The sequence below is a fragment of the Micromys minutus genome (genome assembly GCF_963924665.1).
Source record: "Micromys minutus genome assembly, chromosome: 11".
NCBI lineage: Eukaryota > Metazoa > Chordata > Mammalia > Rodentia > Muridae > Micromys > Micromys minutus.
In genome coordinates, this window is record NC_137980.1 from 49393174 (window position 1) to 49416067 (window position 22894).

Here is a 22894-nt window from a genome sequence, read left to right on the forward strand (position 1 = left end):
AGTATATCTCTCTATGTCTTTCTGCTTGGTGTGTGTGTGTGTGTGTGTGTTTGTGTGTGTGTGCTCCATGTGCATGTGTGTATGGCGAGTTCATGTGTGTGTGCATGCAGTATGTATGTGTATTAGTATACATGGGCATATATGAATGTGGTATGTATGTACGTGTGTATCTGTGTAAAGTACATTCATGTATATGTGTGGAGAGGTGCGTGTTCTTGGCCACTCGTTTGACCTGTGGATCATTTATTTCTATGTGACTCATGTTCAGTGGCCTTGGTCTGATCTGGATGTTTCATCGCGCGCTCCAGATGTCTGTTCCGAGGTCGCCCTGTGTCCAGCAGGGGGCGCTCCCGGCAGCCTTAGTTCCCGGACGGACAGCCGGGGTGTCCGCCCCGCCCCGCCCGGTCCCGCCCGGTCGCCCTGGGCTATAAGTTCGCGCCGCGAGGCTGTCCCGCAGCGCCGCACTGGTGATCCGCGCCCGAGTGTCCCGCCGCGTCCGAGCTGTCGCCGCTAACCTGGCCATGGCCGAGGGTGAGTGACCGGGCCCCGGAGAGGTAGTGTCGGGAGCAGGCTGGGCTGTCTCCAACTCCCCAGAGGAGAGCGACAGGTGGGCCATTGGGAGGCACCTTGCTGGCCCTGAGTTGTTGGCCTCAGTTTTCCCCACCCTAGGGCATAGCTGTTAATTCTGCCCTGGACGAAGTGAAAATGCTACCCCAGAGGTTTACTGGGAATAGAAAAGTTCCCCCAACACTTAGTTAAGAGCTGGGTCCCTGGTGTGACAGGAGCCACACAGGGATGCTGGCCGGGAGGATACTTGGCTTTTTCTCTGTGCCCAGAAGGGGCGCAGCTGGCTGGTTCTGTGGTCTCAGATCGAAGGGACATTCCCACATCTGTGGAGCACCGCTGAAGCCAGGCCTGCCTGTTCTTTCTGGTCCTCTTGAGCTCTCCAAGCCCAGAAGTTGCCCGCTTGTTGAAGCTCAGAGTTCCCTGCTGTAAGTTAGGGACTGTCCTACCGTCTTGGCACAGCCACAGCTGAGAAGAGTGGAAAGAGTGCAGGGTCCTGTTCATTTCCTGCCTGCCCCCTTCCCGTGGCATGTGCTCACATGTGTATATATGTACATGGGCAGCCCACGGGATCACGTGTCAGCATTTGTACAATGGAGAATGTCCCTAACACTCTCAGACCAGAATCCCAGCTGGCTATTAGGTCAAGTCCATTCAGGGATGACATCTGCCTGCACTGTGACCTCAGGGAAGGGACTCGAGGCAAGAGAGGGGGTGTGAAGAAGGACCAGAAGCAAATAGGGAAATTCCAGAGTTAGCCCTGTTGTGAGGCCTTGGTCACTCCCTTTCCTGAAACCCCAACAGGCTGTGATATGTCACCCAACAGACTGCTTATCCCTGAGACAGTTTTCCATCCCTAACTCCAAAATCTGAGGGACCTCATAGATAGCCCGGGCTTTGGACTGTGTTGGGGCTTCCTCCAGCAAAGCCCATGCATTCTGTGAGTCTGAGCCCTGGCTAATGCACCCTTCAGCCTGTGGGTGGGGTACTGCATCCCGTCTCCTCAGACTAGGGGACAGTGGCCACCAGGGTTTCTAGCAAAATGGCCTCTTTCCTGCCTGGGCCCAGCACCCAGGCTGGATGACTTTGGGCCAGTCCTGCCCAGGCCTCAGTTGGACCACCTGTCCTTCACTGGCCCGACGTCTCAGAGGACTCCCTTCCCCCACCTGTCACCCAGTGCTTGTTCAGGTTCTCAGCTCCTCCTGGAACTGAAAATCGAACTGCCACAGCACACGGCAGCATAGAAGAATGAAAATGTAGGTCCTTTATACTCCCAAGCTGTCTTTTTAAAACCTTTTATTTTGGAGAATATTGCCTCCCCCCCCCCCCCGCCTCCCGCCCTGGCTGTTTGTTCTTGGGAAGAAAATCTCATGTCATATCAGCTGTGAGCCGTCAACACATGCATCAAAACTAAGGATCCTCCTCGGGGACAAGTCAGCAGAGACCCCAGCTCTGCTCTCTGCCACCCGTTCAAGTTCCAGTTGTCTGGCTCCTGATCACTGTAAATGTCTAAAGGTCATCTTGTGAAATTGGTCTGTTTTCTTTTTTAATTTATTTAGTTTTTTATTTATATGAGTACACTGTCACTCTCTTCAGACTCACCAGAAGAGGGCATCAGATCTCATTACAGATGGTTGTGAGCCACCAGGTGGTTGCTGGGAATTGAACTCAGGACCTCTGGGAGAGCAGTCAGTGGTCTAACCACTGAGCCATCACTCCAGCACCGTGAAATCCGTCTTAATAATAGCCACACATCACAATGGACAGAACATCTCAGTTTCCCATTACAGGGTCTCCTTTCAAACTTTTATGCGGTTTAACCCTTGCATTTGATATGTTAAGGAAACCCGATCCTTTGCTGATAGTCCCTCACACTCTGAATTTTGTGAGCTGTGCGTGGTTCTGTCTTTTAGCCTGATCCTTAGTCCGTGGTATTTCCAGGACATTGAAAGTTAGGATGGTTCGGGCTGTCTTCAGGCAGGAGGAACTGGAGTTTGAAGCCAGGCTGGGCCACACAGTGAGATCCTGCGTGGCAAAGGGGGAGGGGAGGGAGGGGAAAGAAAAGGAGGGAAATAGAAGAGGAGGGAAGGGAAGGAGAGGGAAAAGGAGGAGAGGGAAGGGAGAAGAGGAGAGTAGGGGAGGGAAGGAGAAAGGAAGAGAGAAGAGGGGAGGAGAGAAAAGGGGAGGAGAGAGGAGGGGAGGGGAGAAGAGGAAGGAAGGGGAGAGAAGAGGGAGAGGAGAGGGAGGGGAGGGGGAGGGGAGAGAGAGAACAGGATGGAGGAGGGGAGGAGAGGGAAGGGAGAGGGGAGAGGGAGGGGAGGGGGAGGGGAGAGGAAGCAGAGGGGGAAGGGAGAGAGAACAGGATGGAGGAGGGGAGGGAAGAAGAGGAAGGGAGGGGAGGAAGGAGGAGGGGAGGGAAATGTTATTTGGTTCTGGCGGCAAATGCTGAGTACTTCCAGCAGATCCCACCCTGTGTAAATCAAAGCCAAACACCCTTGAGGGTGACCACCATGTGGCCATTAAGTGCCCTGCTGTGCTTCACCCACCACTGATTTATTTCATGCTTGTCATGACCCTCTAAGGTGGGTTCTGGAAACCGAGGCCCGAGAACTGCTGGAGATCACATGTCTGGGTCTTGGCGGAGGTCTCTCCCATTGCAAGAGGACCTAACATCCAAAGCCCTGTCAATATTTAGTGCTGCCAGGCCCCTGCTACCACGGGAGGCTGTGAGTCGGAACGGTCAGGGCTGTGCCGTATAGAGGTGAGCGTGTCATCGGGGCCTAGAGAATACCACAGAGGGTACAGAGCCCCGAATGCAGCGAGTAGTGTCACCTAAGACCTGCCGGGAGATGCCACAGTGGCTCATGCCTGCCCCGGTCCCTGTCTCTACAGAACTGATCCTGGAGAGATGTGATTTGGAGATACAAGCCAACGGCCGTGACCACCACACGGCCGACCTGTGCCACGAGAGACTGGTGCTGCGGCGTGGCCAGCGCTTCCGGCTGACGCTGTACTTCGAGGGCCGTGGCTATGAGGCCAGCGTGGACAGCCTTACATTTGGTGCCGTGACCGGTGGGTACCTCTGATTCCCTCTGTATCCTGCCCACCATAGGAACGGGACACATGAGTTCCCACCTCTCTGCGTGACCGCCCCCATCCTGTGGGACTCTCAGCTGTCACTGGCCCCATTTCACGGATGGGAAACTGAGGTTGGAAGTGGGAGAGGCCGCTTCAGGCTCTGCAAGCCTATGTGTAACGGTTTGCTGTTCTCCATAACTTCATGCCTTGGTGTTTCACCATATTTCCCACACCAAACAACTTTCCCATCTCTTCTTACCAGGGCTCCCAAGAGCCCACCAGGCCTCTGGGATCCGACCTAAACCAGGTCTGGGTGGCAGGGAAAGTCCAGTTGACCAGCGGTGGAGCGGACTGCTGACCTGCTGTGTGACATTGAGTTAGTTACTTAGCCTCTCTGAGCCCGAGTTTCGTCAACAGTTCACACTGGTGGATTCAGTAAGAAGGCCCTGGAAGTGTCCTTGTAGCTGTTGGTGGCTGTCACTTGTCTCATTGCTCCAGGAGCTCCGGGGATGGGTGAAGGGGTGTTGGATCCTGTCTACCAGGGTCCCAGCCCCTCTGGTGGACCATTCTAGGAAATTGGCCTTGGAAGCCAAATCAGTTGTCTAGCTTCTGGTAGGAGCCACTCCCTCGGGGTCAGCAGGGGGTCACCTGGCTGGGATTCTGGCCCAAGGGTGTAAAAGGCCAGCTTTCTTTAGGGGTAGAAAGAGTGATAAACAGGAGCTGCCGCCCCAGCCAAGCTGAGGCCCTTTCTATCTGAGGGACGTAGATAAGCTTATCTCGGACCCTGCAGGCTGCCGGGATATCCCTCCATCCTTTCCTCCTCCCTCCGCGTCCACAGAGGCGGCCATTACCCAGGGGCACCCCGCACTCTTACCTGCAGGCTCCTAGCCAGCGTCTGGCCTCCCAGCCTCTGTGGAGTGGAAGGTTGGTAGTGTTTGATTGCGTGGGACCAGATCATGATTGGAAAGGTGGAGTGGTCTACGTGCTCACCCTGATGTCCCCAGTGGGCTCCCATTTTACAGACAGGCAGACTGAGGCAAAGCTGCTCAGATGGTTAAGCCACTTACTCAGTGGATCACATGTGGTTAGAGGTACAGCTGGCTTCAGTTCCTGGCCCAGCTGTGAGTTGAGGCTCTCTGTCACTTAACCCCGTGTCTACCTGGCCTCATTGTACCCCTTGTGACAAGGTGACAGTGTGAGAAGGCAGCCTGAACGGCCTGTGGGTACCCACAATCTCTCTCCTCCCTGACACAGCCTCTTCCTTCGTCCTCACGGTCTGGGCAGTGTAACAAAAGTACTTAGCATTCAGAGTTCAGTGCTGGAAGGCACATTGACCTCCTGAACCCCAAAGTTAATCTCTGCTCACCAGTCCCCGTGGGTCACTTCCATCTGTGGGCAGTTGCGGTTTCCCTGTCTGCTGTCCAAGACCCTCCCGGGTGCCGGGGGGGGGGGACCTGAGGGACAATACTAGGAAGTCAGGCTTGAGTCTGTGCCCAGCCCAAGCCTGACTGGGGACCTCCATTCGAATGCTCTAGTTTACGTGCAGCCTGTCCCGCCACTTCGGGGAAACTGAGGCCCAGGGAAAGGAGAGAGTTAGTCAAGCCACTCAGTGAAGGACTTTGTGTTCCCACCCTGGCTGTTTATTTTTCCGTAGGCAGTTTGGGGTCCGGTGGGCTCTACAAGCAGGCTCAGGCCACAGTGGACAAACAGCCCTTGTTAAAGGATGAAGTTCTCTCCCCCGCTGGAGGGTGGAGAGGCCTGAGATGAAGCCAGCCTGAGGGGGTGAAGGGAACCACTGTGAGACTAATTGAGGGTGTTACCCTGGAAGCCTCACTTACCCCGGCCTAGCCTGTCACCATGGTCTGGACAGTGCCAAGACCCCTTGGGCCTCTGGAGTTACATGGGCCTAAAGCGATCATCATGGCACCTTTGGTTTCACCAAAAGAACCTTATAGAACCACAGCCAGGAACTTTGCAAAGCCAGTCACACAAGCAGCCATGGGACCAGGGGACAGTGTGTCCTTGCCTGTCCCCCAGCAAGCCCTCTTAGAGGAAAGAGGGGTGTGTCTGTGTTTGTTCACGAGTGTGTGTGTTTGTATGCGTACACAACAAATGTTCCCGGATAGAAAAGTGGGGGAGTGTATTTTCTGACCTGCCCTAGGGATTACCATCAACAGACAGTGGGACCTGGCCCGGGCAGGTTCCTGAGTGATCATCCAGAGACACTTCTGACAAGGGGAGGACAACGGTCAGGTCTGTGACGGCCGTGCCTCACCCACCCGTAGCCAGCCTTATTCCCTTTGCCTCAGTTTCCACATTTGTGAAGTTTTTTTCATTGCCATAAAGGTGTGGTGCAGCCCTCAAAGCCTAAGAATTCAGATGTCTCGTGTCCCTTAGAGGGACCACATCAGAGGACAGTCCCTACCATAAATGCTTTCCATGGGCCCTCAGCGAACCTCCCCAGCTGTGCCAGGAGGCAGTGGTGAGAACAATTATTGAGCACTTGCTGTATACCAGGCTTGCCTTCTTAAAGCTCTACAACCTTAGACAGAATGACTTCATTCTAGGACGTGGAAAGGCCCCATTTCAGATAGTGGGACTCAGGCTCAGAGAAACAAAGTTCCTTGTTACAAGGTTACAAGCCAGTTTCAAACTTCTGAGTGAACTTGCCAGTTCCAAGCCTGTTCCTTTGAAGAAGATACTGTGTGTCAGAGAGGCCTGGGGTCTTGGCTTAGGTGGGTGGCTCTCTTGAGTTCCAGGGCTGGCGGGCTCAGCTCCCAGTGTCAGCTCTGGAAGTCAGGGAGGGCCCTGGCACCCAGACAGGCTCTTGAGGCCTGTGTCATGTTTATTAGCTCACGGTTATATTTGGGTTCCGGGTGCATTGGGGCTGGCAGACAGGGAGGAGGGGTGGAGACTGGGAGGGAGTCCCTCAGTGAGCAGGCCCCTGTATTGTCCACAGCGGATGGCAGAGCCACAGGGAGGGGGTGGAGAAATAAAAATAAACCGCCAGGCTGCCTCCCAGCTAGCCAGAATGCTCCTCTGTTTTCTCGCTCTCTGCCCAAGACCAAAGTGACCAGCCCTGCCCTCCTGTGACTCAGGCCTGCCTGCTTGGGCCAGGCCACTCCTTACCTGGAAGAGGTCTGTGGAGACCATGACATAGGATGTCACCCACCAGGAAGGAACATCTTTTGAAATGGAGCGGTGTAGAGGCCCGTGGGCCTCAAGACCCCAGAGACGCAGGGTCTCCTAAGAGCCTTCCTCTCTAGGTCTCATCCGTCTACTCTATGGTCATTAAAGAGAAGCCCAAAGAATCAGAGTCCTCTGTAAAGTGTCCAGGCTGTAGGGAAATGGTTGCCCTCATGTGGCGTCCATGGGATTAGAACCCATAGCCAGAGGGTCACCGGTAAACTAATGCCCCCAACCAGCCTGTAGCCAGGATCTCAGATGTCCTGGTCCCTCGTACACTGAGTGTGTAGCTATGAGGAGGGGGCTTTGGATAGAACTGAGAGTCCTCGGCAATGTCTGCCTTTCTTCTTGCTGGTGTCATAGACAGGCGTACTGAGTCTGTCCAAATGATGTCACCTCAGATCTGAGGCAGACAACTGAGGCTCTCCCAAGCTATATCATCCTCTTTCTGGGGACTTCACCATAAGCCTATGGCTACTTCACCAATGAGGAAACAACTTAGGGAGACGGAGCCTCTTGGCACTGAACATTACCCTGCTAACCCTCAACTCACATCTGTGTGGTCTCCCGCTGCAGGCCCAGATCCCAGTGAAGAGGCAGGGACCAAGGCCCGCTTCTCACTGTCTGATGATGTGGAGGAAGGATCCTGGTCGGCCTCGGTGCTGGACCAACAGGACAATGTCCTCTTCCTGCAGCTCTGCACCCCAGCCAGTGCTCCTGTTGGTCAGTACCGTCTCAGCCTAGAGACCTCTACTGGCTACCAAGGCTCCAGCTTCATGCTGGGCCACTTCATCCTGCTCTTCAATGCCTGGTGCCCAGGTGAGGTGTTTTCTATCTATGGGGTCTGGGGAGTATCAGGAACTAATAGAGGGGGTGGAAACAAACATTGGGTGGGGTAGCCTCAAAAGAAGGGTTTTGTTGACATCCTAGTTTATAGACAGGAAGCCAAGTGCCTCGTCCAGTACCAAAAGATGCACTCCTGGTCTGGGGCCTGTGAGTTCCTACAGCACTAGAAGCCAGGTGTCTGAATCCGTTTGGCTGGTATCCCATAGGCTGGTTAAAAATATGGCTGACAGTTCTGAGGATTAGGAGATCAAGACCAAGGGGATCACATCCAGTGAGCGCCTTCTTGCTGTGACCCAACATAGAGAAATACATCGTGTGGTAAGAGAGGGAGAGAGGGCCAGACTCTTCCACCCCAACCTCTAGCTAATTAAGCAGTCCTCTGTTAAAACAGGAGCCCATTCATCAGGTCCCTCCTCCCCAACACCCTCACCTCCAGAATAAGTTACAATGTAGGAACATTGGGGGCACACGTGCTGGGCTTCAGGAGTCCCGTACCCAGCTGTGGCCTGGGCCAGACACTGTGTTCATTTGCTTCACAAGGCTCTGGTTAAACCCATCCAGGCTGGCTTAAGGACAGAAAAACTGAGCGAGGCGTAACGCAGCCCAGAGTCTGACTCAGCGACCTCCTCACACGGCTGACGGGGACGCGTCAGCATCTGTGATGCTCAGACAGGAAACTGAGACTCGGGGAGGTTAAGAGGCTCCGGAAGCTCCTCCAGTGGCAAGCGAGAGGGGAGAGTGGGAGAAAGCCCAGGCCAGCTTGAGCATTGGGAGGAGGGACACCTCCCAGACTCGGTTTCTCCATCTTATCAGCACACACTCAGTCTGACACTTGGTTCTTTCTTCCTCTGACACACTGAAGCAGAGGGGACCCTCGGGCTGTCTGGTATGGGAGTTCAGCAGCCTGCCAGGCTAGCCCTGAGTCTGGCCTTTCTGCTGTCAGGCAAACCCTTTCCTGGATCATTGCTTGTTTTCTTTTCTTCTCTATTTCGGGACATTTTATGGCATACTTGATGGAGAGGCTCTTAAAAATTCTTCTGGTGTGCCTACTTTGCTTTATGTGCCTACTTTGGTTTTTTATTTCTAATTCTAACAGATGCCGGAACACCTTCTTTAGCCTTTTATCTAATGCATTTATTTTTGAGGCAGGGTCTCATATAATTCAGGCTGGCTTCCAACTCACTTTGTAGCTGAGAATGACCTTGAACCTCTGATCCTTTGGTTTCTTCTACACGCAGTTTAAAATACACAGCCCCGTTTTGTGGGGCTGGAGAGATGGCTCAGTGGTTAAAAGCAATGGCTACTTGTCCAAAAGACCAGGGTCTGAGTCCCTGTATCCTCGTGGTGGATAATAAGCATCTATAACTCCATATTTAGGAGATCTGATGCCCTCTTCAGACTTCCTTGGTGGTGGGCATACAGACATGCCTGCATCAGAGCATGGATACTACTCTGGGAACTCTATTGTCTGTGGTCTTGGGTTAATCTCAGCTCTATCCATAACCTGGAGAAATGGGTCCATTGCTCCTGAAGATTGCTATTTCCAAGATGGCTGCTAGCAAATATGAAAGGCCAGGCCTAGTATTGCAGGCATATAAGCCTAATAAGGCTGAGGCAGGAGGATTGTGCATTCAAGGTCAGACTGGGCAACTGGGCAACCCTATCTCAAAAAAAAAAAAAAAAAAAAAAGAAAAAAGAAAGAAAGAAAGAAAACTAAAGAGAAGGCTTAGAGATGGAACTCAGTATGGAACTCAGTGGTTAGTATTTGCTTAGCATGACGGCCTGGGTTCAGCCACCAACACCGAAACCAACAAAACCACTGAAGGACCATATTTCCAACCGGCCGATGTCTGGTTTCCCTGCAGCCATCTTCCGATCTCTGAACAATTCTCTGAACACAGCTGCCAGTCTTTCCAAGAATCCAAATGCGTTGTACACTGCCCACATGGGCTACATCTGCCCAGTGCCCCATTAACGGCCCTGAGGTCCTCCCTAGTGACCTGTGGGGTGTCTTGGAGATCACATGATGCAGAGATTGTTTGGAACAGAGGTAGCTTTGCTGAGACAAATTACAGTTTGTTTGGGTGAAGCAAGAACCCTTGCCAACCCACAGGGTTTTATAGTTCAGGACAGAGAGAGGGCAGCTCCCGGGGATGTCCCCCTTCCTCTGGCTCAGTCTTACCCTGCCCTGAGGATTGGCGTGGGTCCCAGTCAAGCTGTACAATGAATGACTAAGATGACCCACATTGCAAGACCTGGGGGAGGCAGGAACTTGGGCTTGGGCAGGGACAGCTGTAGTCGGGGGAATTTTCAGGATGGATGGGAAAGGGCTGATCTGCCTGGAAACGGGAGCCCCTGCCCTGGATCCAAGGCCACCAGATAGTACCAGCGTGGGCATGGCTTCGTGTCCCCAGTGTACTGAGTTTTCTCAGAAGTCAGAGCCATGGTTCTGGTACCACATGTACTAACCATGCTTCCTGTGGTAATCCTGAGCTTGGCTTTCCCTTTTTCTCTCTCTCCTTCCTTCAGTGTCCACAGAATTCAGTAATGTGAATTCTCCCCAAACTTCCCTCACACCCCTCCCCCTCCCCCATACCCCATCCCACTCCTCCACACCTCCCCCGACATCTCCAGTCCTTGCCCCTGCCCCAGCTCTGGACCCAGAGACCAGTGGGCCCAGGATGCCAACATCCTTGCTTTCCTCGATACAATGCAGAGGTGTCCGACACTGTACAGGTCCCTGAAGGTCTAACCTTGCCTCATTGCAGACCATAGGACTCTTTCTCCAGCAGGTCCAGCAGAGACTGGAGTTTGCCATTCCTTTAGGCACCATGAAAATATTTAAATTTCTTTTTTTTTTTTTTTTAAAGGAGGTCTGGGATGTACCTAGATGGACATGGTACTAACCTAGTTTATGTGAGGCCCTGGGTTTGATCCCTAGGTAGCGCATACTTGTAATCCCAGCACTCAAGAGGCAGAGACAGGGGGATCAGAAATGCAAGGTCACCTTTAGCTACATAGGGAGTTTGAAGTCAGCCTGGGATCCATGAGACCTTGTCCTTAAAAATATGTTTTTTTGAAGTAAATATGCCATTGTGTGATATTAAGGCACCAACCATAGTTGAATTTTCTTTGTGACGGAGAGAGAAATTCATAGAGAGTAGACACTGAGGCCATGGGGCTCACCGGAGTTATCATGAGGCTCTGGCTTTCCCCTCCCAGCCTCAGTTTCCCTGTCTATGAAGCAGGCATCTTAAAGCTAGCCTGACCACGGAGCTGCAGCCTCCTTGGCTCTGTACCCTTCTGTCTCTGGGACAAAGCTTTGCCACCTGTGCCTCGCCTTATGCCGCATTCTCCAGCCTCCTCTGTCACATCTCAGCCTCCCTGACCCCAAAGCTGGCCACCTCCTTAGGACTGTGGTGACCCTTCCTTGGTGGCCCTCTGGCTCTGGTACCTTCTCCTCAGGGAGTCGTGCTCTGTCTTAAGAGTTCTGTTCCCAGAACTTCCTGTCTGCCGCACCCTTCACTTTTAGGCAACCCCAAGAGATGTTAAGAGAAGCACTAGATCACCCTGAAAAATAAACATCAGAGCCAGGTGGTGGTGACCCATAACCTTTAATCTCTCTACTCAGGAGGCAGAGACAGAGGCAGGTGGATCTCTGTGAGTTCGAGGTCAGCCAGTTCTAGGACAGCCACACCCACACAAAGAAACTCCGTCTTGAAAAACAAAAAACAAAACAAAAAAAACAACAAGTGAACATTAGGACCAAGGACTACCCTCCCCCATCACTTATTCGGATGTCGGCTTTCTCAACTTGGAAGTATTTCTGAGTCTCAGTTTCCCTGTCTTTAACATAGGGCTCATGGGAGAGTACATAGATTCATGACTGTTCTACTTTCAGCCCAGCCCTGGGCATGTTGGGGAAGTGTATATATTTCATCACATAAATCATGTGGCCTGAGAGTTCGTTCTGCGAATTGAGAGACTTGGACTAGGGAGTTCGATCCCAGCTGCCCTGTTGCTGGGCTCCCGACTTGCCAGCTCAAGCTGAGACCCCTTTCTTCTGTCTCCAGCGGATGACGTGTACCTGGAGTCGGAGGCGGAACGACAGGAATATGTCCTTACGCAGCAGGGTTTCATCTACCAGGGTTCTGTCAAGTTCATCAAGAGTGTGCCTTGGAACTTTGGGCAGGTAGGACAGTCCCTGTCATCATGGTGTGTACAGGCCAGCCTGTGTCTGGGAGCCTGAGGTTTTAAGATGTAAGTGGGTGACAGGGTCACCTGCTCCATTCTGTTGGGAATGCAGGGCTCCTATGTAGCTGCAGGCCCAGAGAGGTGTAATGTTCGCCTAAGGTCACACAGCAGAGGCAGCGCTCTTGGGCCGAGGCCAGTAGAGAAGAGTTGAGGAAAGCCTGTGACGCAATGAAGCCCACTGGGGTTCTCAGAGAAGGGGGCGGTGAAGGCTTCTTGACACAGTGATGACCCTCAGAGGATGTGCAGTGTGTGTTCAGTCTGTGTTAGTAAGTGGGTGATGATCTTGTTGGGACAATAGTTCCTAATGAGAGCCTCCCAAAAGCACAAGTGGCCAGGTCACACCCCAGCTTTTGATAGGCAGATCTCTCAAGGCTTTCCCCAGGGGTGCTAATGTTGCTGTTCATTGAACATCTGTCTCAGCCACTGCTTAGTAACAAGCAAGCCCAACACATAAACGGCTCCTTACAGATCTCCAGCCAAGGCAAGGCTGTGGAGTCTGGGCTGGTCTGGTGCAGATGGCTGACTACTATCTCTCCTGTTGTTTCGGGTTCCCAGCCAGGGCCGGTTCTGCAAACCCCAGGTCTCATTTTCTCCATTAGCCACCCTCCCAGGAAACCTCTTGATCCTGTAGCAAAAACATGTCACCATCCCCTGGTGTGTTGGGGTTTCCTGAGGTGGATCCCATTTTAAGCTGTCTTCCTGCAGCCTCTGTTCAGACCCGGGTAAATCTTTCTCGGGTGTAGGGAAGTCCTCCTGTATGTCTCAGTGCCATGGTGACCACAGCTTCCTCATGAGGGATTATAACAGCAAAGATCCCTACCCAGCACAGGCAGTCTGGCGTGGGAGGGAAATGAGCCATGTCTCCATGACGTGACGTACAAACCTCACCACAGGTCAACCTCAGCTCCCAGGGCTTTGCATTCTTTTCTGAGAAGCAGGGTTACAGCCCTGCCGTGGGACCTTCAAGGTTCTCCTTTGTGAAGACTTAAGAAAGAGGAAACCTCGCTGTCCACGGTGGTTAGAAGGGATTCTGGACATTGGAAACACTTGAACTGGGGTTTGTAGAACAAGTAAGCGTTCTCATAGGAGATGCTCTGTGAGCAAGTTTATATCCTGCCTGAGAAGAGACCTGTGGGTCAAAGAACCCTAAGGGGTGCGATGGGAAACATCCTGGGTGTAAATATCTCCGAGCATCAGGCTGATGGCAATGGGGGGCCACAGCAAGCCCCAGAGGGCTGTTCTGTAGCGTGAAAGGACATGTTGGGACAGTGCATGACATGACACCAGATGTCACAGTGTCCCCTCCTAGGTCTTCAGCAGCTGGCATCCTGGGGATGTCCAGAACCAGCTGAACTCCCATTTACTAGCGAAATACTAGCAACAGCTTCCTGAAGAGGCTGATACTTCAGTCTTCTGCTCTGTTGTTTGCTTGGACACAGTTTGAGGATGGGATCCTGGATGCCTGCCTGATGCTCTTGGATGTGAACCCCAAGTTCCTGAAGAACCGTAGCCGGGACTGCTCACGTCGCAACAGCCCCATCTACGTGGGCCGAGTGGTTAGCGGCATGGTGAGTGGGGGTAGGGGAACCGGGGAGCCGACAGGCCGCTCCCTTCTGAGATGATGAGGCCACTGTGCCCTGTGCTGGGGTTATGAGGACTTGGGGCAGGAGTAGGCCTCAGCAAAAGCAATCTAGAAAGTTCTACACAAATGAGGTTCCCAGGGCAATTCATTCAGCCTTTCACCTAACAAATACTGACCAACGGCCACTAATGTCCCGGGCGCTAGGGTACAGCAGGGTCTAACTCTATGTGGTCCCAAAACCCATAAAGCCCTTTTCTAGTGGGTGGGAGAAAGGAGACAGACACTAGTGGAAATTACACATGAAGAATGAGTGTTCAAGCATAAATCAAGATACACGCGCCGTGGGAGCTGGGTTTGTAAGTGTCTGAGCACAGGGCCCCGCCATGGGGAGGGGCTGAGGGTCTTCCCTTAGGGGTGGTCCCCAGAGATGACTGGGAGGGAGATAGCCCGTGCTAAGGCCCTGGGGAGAAGCTGGAGTCGAGTGAGCAAGGGGAGTGGGCAGATGGGGCCGGAGCACACAGGGCCTTCCAGGCTGTAAAACAGAATTTGGATTCTATTCTGGAGGCAGTGGGAGTTTCAGAGATGTGTGGGGCCGGTGGGTTCACAGGGCAGATTCAGCCCTGAGTCGAATTCTTGGCAGTTGTCTTCCTCTGCCTCCTGAGTCCTTGGCTGCACCCGTTATCCCTGACATTCCATCGATGCATTGCGGCACACCGTGTCTACGGTCCTCCATCCTGGCGTGGCCTGACTTTGATCCACCCCTGTATGTACTCCCCCCCGATCCACCTGACAGGCTTTGTTTCCCGTGATCCTCTGTTGACTACAGGTCAACTGCAATGACGACCAGGGTGTGCTCCTGGGCCGCTGGGACAACAATTATGGGGACGGTATCAGTCCCATGGCCTGGATCGGCAGTGTGGACATCCTGCGGCGCTGGAAGGAACACGGCTGTCAGCATGTCAAGTATGGCCAGTGCTGGGTGTTTGCGGCGGTGGCCTGCACAGGTGAGCTGCAGATGGGCAGTCTAGGCACCCAGTGGGCCCCTGGGGACACCGGGAGACCCGATTTCAATACTGTTTCTGCCGTTAGGATACCGTGTGTCCGGGAGACTAGTTAGGCCATTTCCTGCCTCTCTTCTGCCCATGGGCTCCGTCCTTTTCTCTAGGGTCTAAGACACCTTTTCTCCAGGGACCTCCTGAAGTCTCCTGGAGGTACCCCATACCCTAACATCCTACCTAGGTGCCTTTGTCTTTAGCTGGGGCCACCCTCTGGGGTTGGCATGTGAGGCTCAGAGTCTGTTTCCAGTCTCTAGACTTCAAACAGTATCTTCACGCCTCAGTTTCTCCATCTGAGAAATAGGGGCAGCAGTGACCAACTGATCACAGGGAGGGATAGAATGGCTTGGGCTGGGGTCTCAGGGCATCTTGGTGGCACCATGGGCGTTTTCTCAGAGCCTGACACTCAGCAGCACAAACCACACTGAGGTTTGCCTTGGAGCATGTGACCTGCGGGCTGCCCCACAGTAACTCCCAGCACTGCTCCAGGCACCAGGCAGATGAGCCTGCCCCCACCCATGCCTTTCTCTGAATCACCACATCCTAGCAAGCTGCTGTTTTGGCTCCTCTTCCCCAATGGGAAATGAAAGCTCAAAGAGGGAAACTGACTTGCCCAAGGTCAAACGGCTGGTTGAGGGCACAGTCTGGCCCTGAACCAGGTATGGATGGGTCTGGGGAAGCCCCATATCCTTAGACTGTGGTGATGAGGTTCCTTAGGACACTGTCCTGGGGACAGCAAACAGGCAACACAGAGCCTCCTCCTGTCTGTACCCGGAGGCACCCGGCAGGGGGAACAAGTAGGACCTATACCAGCTTCGGCTCTGGCTACAGGAACCAGGCAAGAGGTAGCAGGTCACTGCTGCCCCTCCCCCTCCAAGCACCTCCTGCATCTCCTGGCCAGAAGCCAGGGCCATCTGGGAAGCTTTCACAGGCCAATGTAGGGCAAAGGGCAAAGGCCACACCTCCCTCCCCCTCCAAAGATTCAGTCAATCAAAAGGAAAAGAGAGTCCCAGGGTTGGCACGAACTGTGGACTTTGTGTCTGATTTCACCTTTTAGATACTTAGTTTCTTTTTCCCCACCCTAAGAGTCTATCCCAGTTATGGTAAGGGCTGAGTGTGTCCCCAGGTTACTCTGCTTGGCCCTTGCAGTGATACAAAGAAATACAGGAGCCGGGGCTGCCATTCCGTTGGTGGAGTGCTGGTCTAGCATATACATGGCTCTAGTTTGAGCCCCACCACAGAACTGGGCCTTATAGTGCCTGCCTGTGACCTCAGAGACAGGAGGATCAAGAACAGACGCTCAGAACTCAAGCATCCAGACTCATCCTTGACTACATAGCTAGACCAACAGCGTTACAAAAGACCCTGCCTCAAAACCACATTAAAGAGGGGGTGGGAAACACTCGTTGTTAGGAAAAGGATGAAGGGGGGTATGGCCCACGGAGGTGCAGCGAGGCCTGGGGGCAAGGGAGATGCCTCTGGGGGGCCTATGCTGGGAATCCCTTCTCCCTGAGGGACCAGCCACAAGATGGTATAATACAGAATAGAGTTTAATCGGATCATGGGAAAATTAAGAGGGTAATAGAGGCAGAGAGAGAGAGGAGAGGAATAGAGAAGTAGAGGGGTAGAGGCCGGCCATGAGCACGTGGAGAGAGAAGGGGGAAGGGAAGGGAAAGAGGAGAGGGGGAAAGGGAGAGCAAGAAAACAAGAGAGAGTAAGAGGGATTAGTGGGAAGCAGCCCCTTTTATAGTGTCAGGTAACCGGGGCTGAGCATCCCTGACTATTCCAGGTAACTGAGGGGCGAGAATCCCAACTCTCATGATTCTTGTTTTCCTCTTTGTCGTAAGCTTTCAGTCTTCCCAGGGTGCTCAGTGCTCTGCTATGCCCCTGCCCTTTGCTCCCTGGCTTGCAGGCTAGAGGGGTGCTGGAGGTCAGTGTGACCCGAGTGAAGTGTGCAAGGGGGTGATCAGGAATCGGGGGCTACAACAGAGTCTCCCAGCCGGCTAGAGGGGTGCTGGAGGTCAGTGTGACCCGAGTGAAGTGTGCAAGGAGGTGATCAGGAATCAGGGGCTACAACAGAGTCTCCCTTTGATGTCCACGGGGACCATGGTGCTGTAGAGACCACTGAAGATTTTACTGTGATGAGGAAGAAGCTTAGGGGGCACAGGGTCATCAGCCAGGTAGGCACCATTGCAAGACAAGAGTGGTAGCTACATAACTTCACTACCTGGTCAGTGGGCTCATCGTCCCCCGGGGTGTGGATGGGCCCACGGAGGCCGGGGCAGGGCAGCTTGTCCAGAGCCTCAGGAACAATGTGGACCCTTCACCCCCTCACCACCCACTCCCCAGTGCTGCGGTGCCTTGGCATCCCTACCAGAGTGGTGACCAACTACAACTCCGCCCACGACCAGAACAGCAACCTGCTCATTGAGTACTTCCGAAACGAGTTCGGGGAGCTGGAGAGCAACAAGAGCGAGATGATCTGGTGAGGGGCCTGTCAGGAGGCTGGGAGGGATGGGAAACCGGAAGCCTCTTGGAATAAGCCGTGGTTGAACTAGCCTTGACTGCCGAGCAGGAACAGGCAGAGGAACTGGGCCGGAGAAAGCTGAGTGGAGGCAGGGAGGTGGGAAGCCCACCTCAGGCAGCCCTAGAAGGGATGGCGGGAGGAACTGGGAGGGGGAGGGGGGTATCGAATATGAGTTGAAGTGCTGGCTGGATTTTGGGTCTACTCTCAGCTTCAGGTGGGTAGAGAGGGGGCCTGGACCAGGCAGGGACTGAGGGCAGGAAAGTAGCTAGAATCGAGGAATCGAGAGGGTAGTCCGCGAGACCTGGAGGTGCTGAAAAGGCTCAGAGATGGCAGAAGGTCAGAGGTCAAGAACAAGTCCCCACTAAGGAGGCTATGGAGACTGCGCCAAGGGAGGCCAGAGAGGTGGCTTCAGGTTTTCTTAGTCTCCTATGGTGAGTAGGATTTGTGCTTTGCCTCTCTCTCCTATTAGGAACTTCCACTGCTGGGTGGAGTCCTGGATGACCAGGCCAGACCTACAGCCCGGCTATGAGGGGTGGCAGGCCATCGACCCCACACCGCAGGAGAAGAGCGAAGGTGGGCAGGGACTGCACTCCCTCGGGGTGGAGAAGCTGCGTCGGGGTGGGGCAGAGATGCCGAGCCGAGGCCAGCATTGGAGTGGCAGCCCTGGGTCTGTGTGTTCATAGTGTGCTTCTTCAGGGAAGGTGTGAACAAGCCCAGAGGAAAAGCATCTCTTCACCTTCTCCCGAAATAGCATCCTCACCTGCCCACTGCTTCAAGCAATTCCAAATGCAATGTTTGTATGTGTCAGACAGACAGACAGACAGACAGCACCAAGGCAAGGTCTGAGTAAGCACTTGGACATCCTCTCAAAAAAAAAAAAAAAAAAATTAAATGCACATTAGGGACTCAAGGAACATCAAAGTTATAGAAAGTTCTAGAAAAAAAATCCTATATGGCATAGTAACACTTGTTCCTTTGTGGAGCAAGTTCTAGTGCTGGGGACAGTCTCTGTGCCAGCTCCTCCTATCTGGAACAGCTACAGAGATGAAAATGTCTCTGGTTCTTACTGGTGGCAGCTGTAAGTGCCCCTTTGCTTTGTCACCTTGTCATCAGAGGACAAGCTGCCAGAGCTCAGTAAGTTGAATATGTCATCTTCATTCATCTAAAGTCGCTGGTCCCTTAGGTCCTGTTGGCAGCTGAGCAGGGACTGTGGAGGTGGTGTTGAGTATCAGCGTCAGGCAGCCTCTTTGTAGCCTTGTGACACTCCTGTGACTTCAGTTTCCATGTCCCATCTCAGGATATGACACAATGTCTCCACCCATCTCTAGCCCCCAGCACTGTCTGTGTGGACAGTGTCAGGCAGTTTTACCTTCGAAAACACAGGTCTCACATTCGGTACCGGCTGAGGCCAGGCTGTGACAGGCATTGGTTTCTGCTCAACGTGCTCCGGTGCTGGGAGTGGGCACTGGCCTCCTGGTGTTCTTAAGATGCCTTGGGGTACATGTGTTTGACTTATCAAAGGTGGCGAAGCTTTATACAGAGAAGTTTGCAGATATAACCCCAACAGTAAAAGGCAGCTTGGAGAAGCAACTGACTTGCCCAAAGTCACACAGCTAACAGAAGGCTGAGCTTGGGCTTGAATGCCAACATTTGGTTCTGGAGTCTGTGCCCCGAATCCTCATCCCGAGTGCCTTCTGGGCATGACTTCTCTGGTTTAAGAGTTATCTGGTCTGAGAGCTTTATGCATGTGGTCCAGTCCTGGAAGGGTCTGGTATCACCCACCCACCCACACACACACACACAAACACACACACACACACACACACACACACACAGCTCCGCTCATCTCTCCCTTTTACCCCCAACAGGGACATACTGTTGTGGCCCGGTCTCAGTTCGGGCTATCAAGGAGGGGGACCTGACCACCAAGTATGATGCTCCCTTCGTGTTCGCCGAGGTCAACGCTGACGTGGTGGACTGGATCCGGCAGGAAGATGGGTCTGTGCTCAAATCCATCAACCACTCCTTGGTCGTGGGGCAGAAAATCAGTACAAAGAGCGTGGGCCGTGATGACCGGGAGGATATCACCTACACCTACAAGTACCCAGAGGGTAGGTGCCTGCACCCTCGGAGCCTTTACTGGAGCCTTGCAGATACACACCTAGTTTTACCAACCCACCAGGCTTGTTTGCGTTACAGTTGACAACCTATGTGTGTCCGTGACCATGGGTTATGTTGTAGTTTAAGAAAGTCCTCAAAAGCAGGTGCAGACATTGGGGTGATTTGTTTAGAATATTGTTCAACAAAAATGATTCTGTCTGAGCTGGACACCAGGGTACAGGCCTATAATCTCAGCTCCTTGGGGAGCTGAGACAGGAGAATTGAATGTTGACTAACACAGTGAGGTCCTTTATCTGTCTGTCTCTCTGTCTGCCTTTCTGGATCGCTCTGTCTTCTGTCTGTCTGTCTATAAATCTGTTTATCTATCAAGAGACAGACAGACAGACAGAGAATGTGGTGTATATGTGTGTCCATTTGGACATGTGAATGCCTTTGGAGGCCAGAGCTGATGTTAATCTCTTCCTCTATTGCTGTCCATTCTTTAAAAAGGTTTATTTTATTTTTTATTCTCCTGTGTGTGTGTGTGTGTGCATGCGTGCACGCGTGCACACCCAAGGAGTCCAGAAGAAAGTGCTGGAGCCCCTGGAACTGGAGTTAGAGACAGTTAAAGGTTGACCAATGTGGGTGCTGGGAACGGAATTGTGTTCCCTGGAAGAACAGGAAGTCCTCTTAACCTCTAAACATTCTTTCACTCTCCCCTTACTCTGAGTCAGAGGTCCTCTCAATGAGCCCAGAGCTCATCAGTTGGCTAAACTGGCTGGCTAGCCCTGTGACAGACATACACTACCACGCCTGGCTTTCACATGGGTGCTGGATCTGAACGTGGGTCCTTGTACTTGCAGACCAGGCCTCTGTCCTTGTCACCCTGCTTTGTAAGCCTTGCTTTTTTCATCGATTTGATTTTCAGTCAACCTGGAGAGCGCATGGCCACCGTATAGGAGAGATGCTCGTCTCGAGAGCCAATTGATGATGTCCATGTTGTGTGTCACGTTACTAATGGGGAGTGTCAGGGGCAGGACCTGTAACTGTACACAGACCTTTGTTACAGTATATGTGTGCTAGAGAGGTGTGAGGAGCCTCAATAACAGGTTTAGTCTGACCCAGAGGCCAGCATCTTCCTTTCACGAGGCGAATCAGTTACAGAAAAGACTGCGAGACTGACTGGGCGCATCCACCAGCCCACTCAGTATGACCTTTCTAAAGTCTCACTGTGTGACAGACTCTGTTGCACCTACAGAAGTAACCGAGAGATTGCAGTTCTTGCCCTGGCCTGGCCCCCAACAACTCCAAGGCTTCGGGGGAGTTAGAACTATGTGGACATGCCCGAGCAGGGCTGAAGGGGTGTTGTTGCTCTTACAAAGAACCAGGTTTGGTTCCCGACGCCCACAAAGTGCCAGCACCCACTATGGCTCACAACGATTGGCAATCCCAGTTTCATGGAATCTTACCCCCTCTCCTGGCGTCCGTGGGCACAAGGCACATACGTATTTACAGGCAACACTAAAACAACTAGATCTTTTAAAAACCAGATATGAACTTAATAACACTTGGAGGAAAAGAGAGGGTACACAGGAGAGAGGTGGATGGAACCCAGAAAGAAAAGACTGTGTCCACGGGAAACCTCAACATTAGGCAGCCAAGGGAGGGACAGTCAGGCAGAGTTGACCCCGTACAAACAAATTATTGGGTCCCTGCTTCGTATGCACCAGCTGTTCAGGTCTGAGTGGGGCACAGAGATAAATAAAACGGAACTGACTCTCGAGCTTCTGGGGTTGGGGGTGAACACTTAAACAGAAAACCACTGAGGTGGGACAGGTAGGAAAGGTTTTCTTGGGGCAGGGGTCATTTAAGGCTGGATCTTGAGGGTTCTATAGGAGTTTATCTGTGAGAATAGCATACGCCTCCCTCCTCCTAGCACAGAGAAGGTGTTCCCCTGGAGCTGCTCTGAGTCACCAGGACTCTGAAAAGCCAGCTTGCTCCTACCCAACACTCGCCCACTGACCCTGGTTGCAGGCTTGATCAGAGCTCTCCTCTCTACGGTACAGGGTCGCCCGAGGAGAGGGAGGTCTTCACCAGGGCCAACCACCTGAACAAACTGGAAGAGAAAGAGGAGACGGGGGTGGCCATGCGGATTCGAGTGGGGGACAGCGTGAGCATGGGCAATGACTTTGACGTGTTCGCCCACATCGGCAACGACACCTCGGAGAGCCGTGAATGCCGCCTCTTGCTCTGCGCCCGCACTGTCAGCTACAATGGGGTGCTGGGGCCCGAGTGTGGCACTGAGGACATCAACCTGACCCTGGATCCCTACTCTGGTAAGGCTCTACCTGCCTGGAACATCCAGTGTTCCACGTGTGCTTCTCACCTTCCAGAGTCTTGCCTGGCATCACCGGAGCCAAGCCCTGTTGTAAGCACTTTCTTAGTATCATGGTGTGTGTGTGTGTGTGTGTGAATGTGTGTGAGTGTGTGTGTGTATGTGTGTGAATGTGTGTGTGTGTGTATGTGAGTGTGTATGTGTGTGAGTGTGTGTGTGTGAATGTGTGTGAGTGTGTGTATGTGTATGTGAGTATGTGTGTGTGTGTGAATGTGTGTGAGTGTGTGTATGTGTATGTGAGTGTGTATGTGTATGTGAGTGTGTATGTGTATGTGAGTGTGTGTGTGAGTGTGTATGTGAGTGTGTGTGAGTGTGTATGTGAGTGTGTGTGTGAGTGTGTATGTGAATGTGTGTGTGTATGTGTGTGTGAAGGCAACCATAAGTCATAAGTGTCATTTCTCAGGTACAATCCACCTTTTTTTTGCTTATGACAGGGCTCTTGCTGGGCTGGGATTCTTCAGACAGCCTCCAGAGCTAGTCCCAGGGATCTGCCTGCCCCTTCCTCCCAGCCCCGCCACGACAAATGTGGATTTTTGTGTTCTATGCTTCTTATGTTTAGAAGACGCCCTTTACCGCTGTCTTACCAGCCTCCCAGCATTCTTAAAGCTAAGAGAAAAGGGGGAGCTGACATAATTGACCTGTAATCCCAGTTCTCAGGAAGCGAGGGGACCCCTGCAGCATGAACTATGAGAGTTTGAGTCCAGCTTAGGCTGTATAGCAAGACCCCGTCTCAAAAAGAAAAAAATGTGTTTGTCAGGGGTGAGGTGAAGATCCCATCTCTGCACCCATTTTCTAGATGTGGAGACAGAGGCGCAGAGTAGTCAAGTCACTTTCCTAACAGAGTTGTGCAGCTAGCGAGGGGATGGGTTTGAGCCTGTCTTGTTTCGTGGTGTCTTCCCATGACTCTGCTGACTCTCCCAGCCCCTGTGTTCTTCCTCCCAGCCCCCAGGTCACACACTGACCTAGCAAAGAGCCAGGACACAGCCCAGCTCCACAGCCCACCCGTGTCTCCCTTTAAGGGAAGGCAAAGTGTCAGGTGTGAGAAACACTCATCCTGGCTGCTAGGTGAAGCCGCCCCACCATCTCTGGGACCCTGTCCGTTGGGCTCACAAGGGTCAGCAATGTGGGCTGTGTGTGCTTCTGTATTGTCAACACTGGAGAGCCAGTGTGACCTTCCTAGACAAGGAGAAGGCCCAAGCTGTTACTCCCCTGCTCCCACTCCTAGGCCCTCCACCCAGCTCTGGCATAGCCCAGCTTTTTCTGAGTAGACAGACCTGTGCCCAGGGCTTCTTGACTCATGGGCCTGG

At 52.9% G+C, this 22894-nt stretch overlaps 1 protein-coding gene across 1 annotated transcript in view; it reads left to right on the plus strand.

Moving 5' to 3' along the window:
* The first annotated feature begins 419 nt into the window (after positions 1-419).
* The window catches only part of TGM2 (transglutaminase 2), a 28195-nt gene continuing 5720 nt past the window's right edge, over positions 420-22894 (plus strand). The window contains exons 1-10 of the mRNA XM_080924778.1: positions 420-531; positions 3457-3636; positions 7405-7647; positions 11748-11866; positions 13368-13496; positions 14337-14514; positions 16915-17050; positions 17562-17665; positions 18961-19203; positions 21259-21528. Coding sequence (XP_080780904.1) covers positions 522-531; positions 3457-3636; positions 7405-7647; positions 11748-11866; positions 13368-13496; positions 14337-14514; positions 16915-17050; positions 17562-17665; positions 18961-19203; positions 21259-21528 — 1612 coding nt within the window. The 5' untranslated portion in view covers positions 420-521. The remainder of the gene's footprint in view (positions 532-3456; positions 3637-7404; positions 7648-11747; positions 11867-13367; positions 13497-14336; positions 14515-16914; positions 17051-17561; positions 17666-18960; positions 19204-21258; positions 21529-22894) is intronic.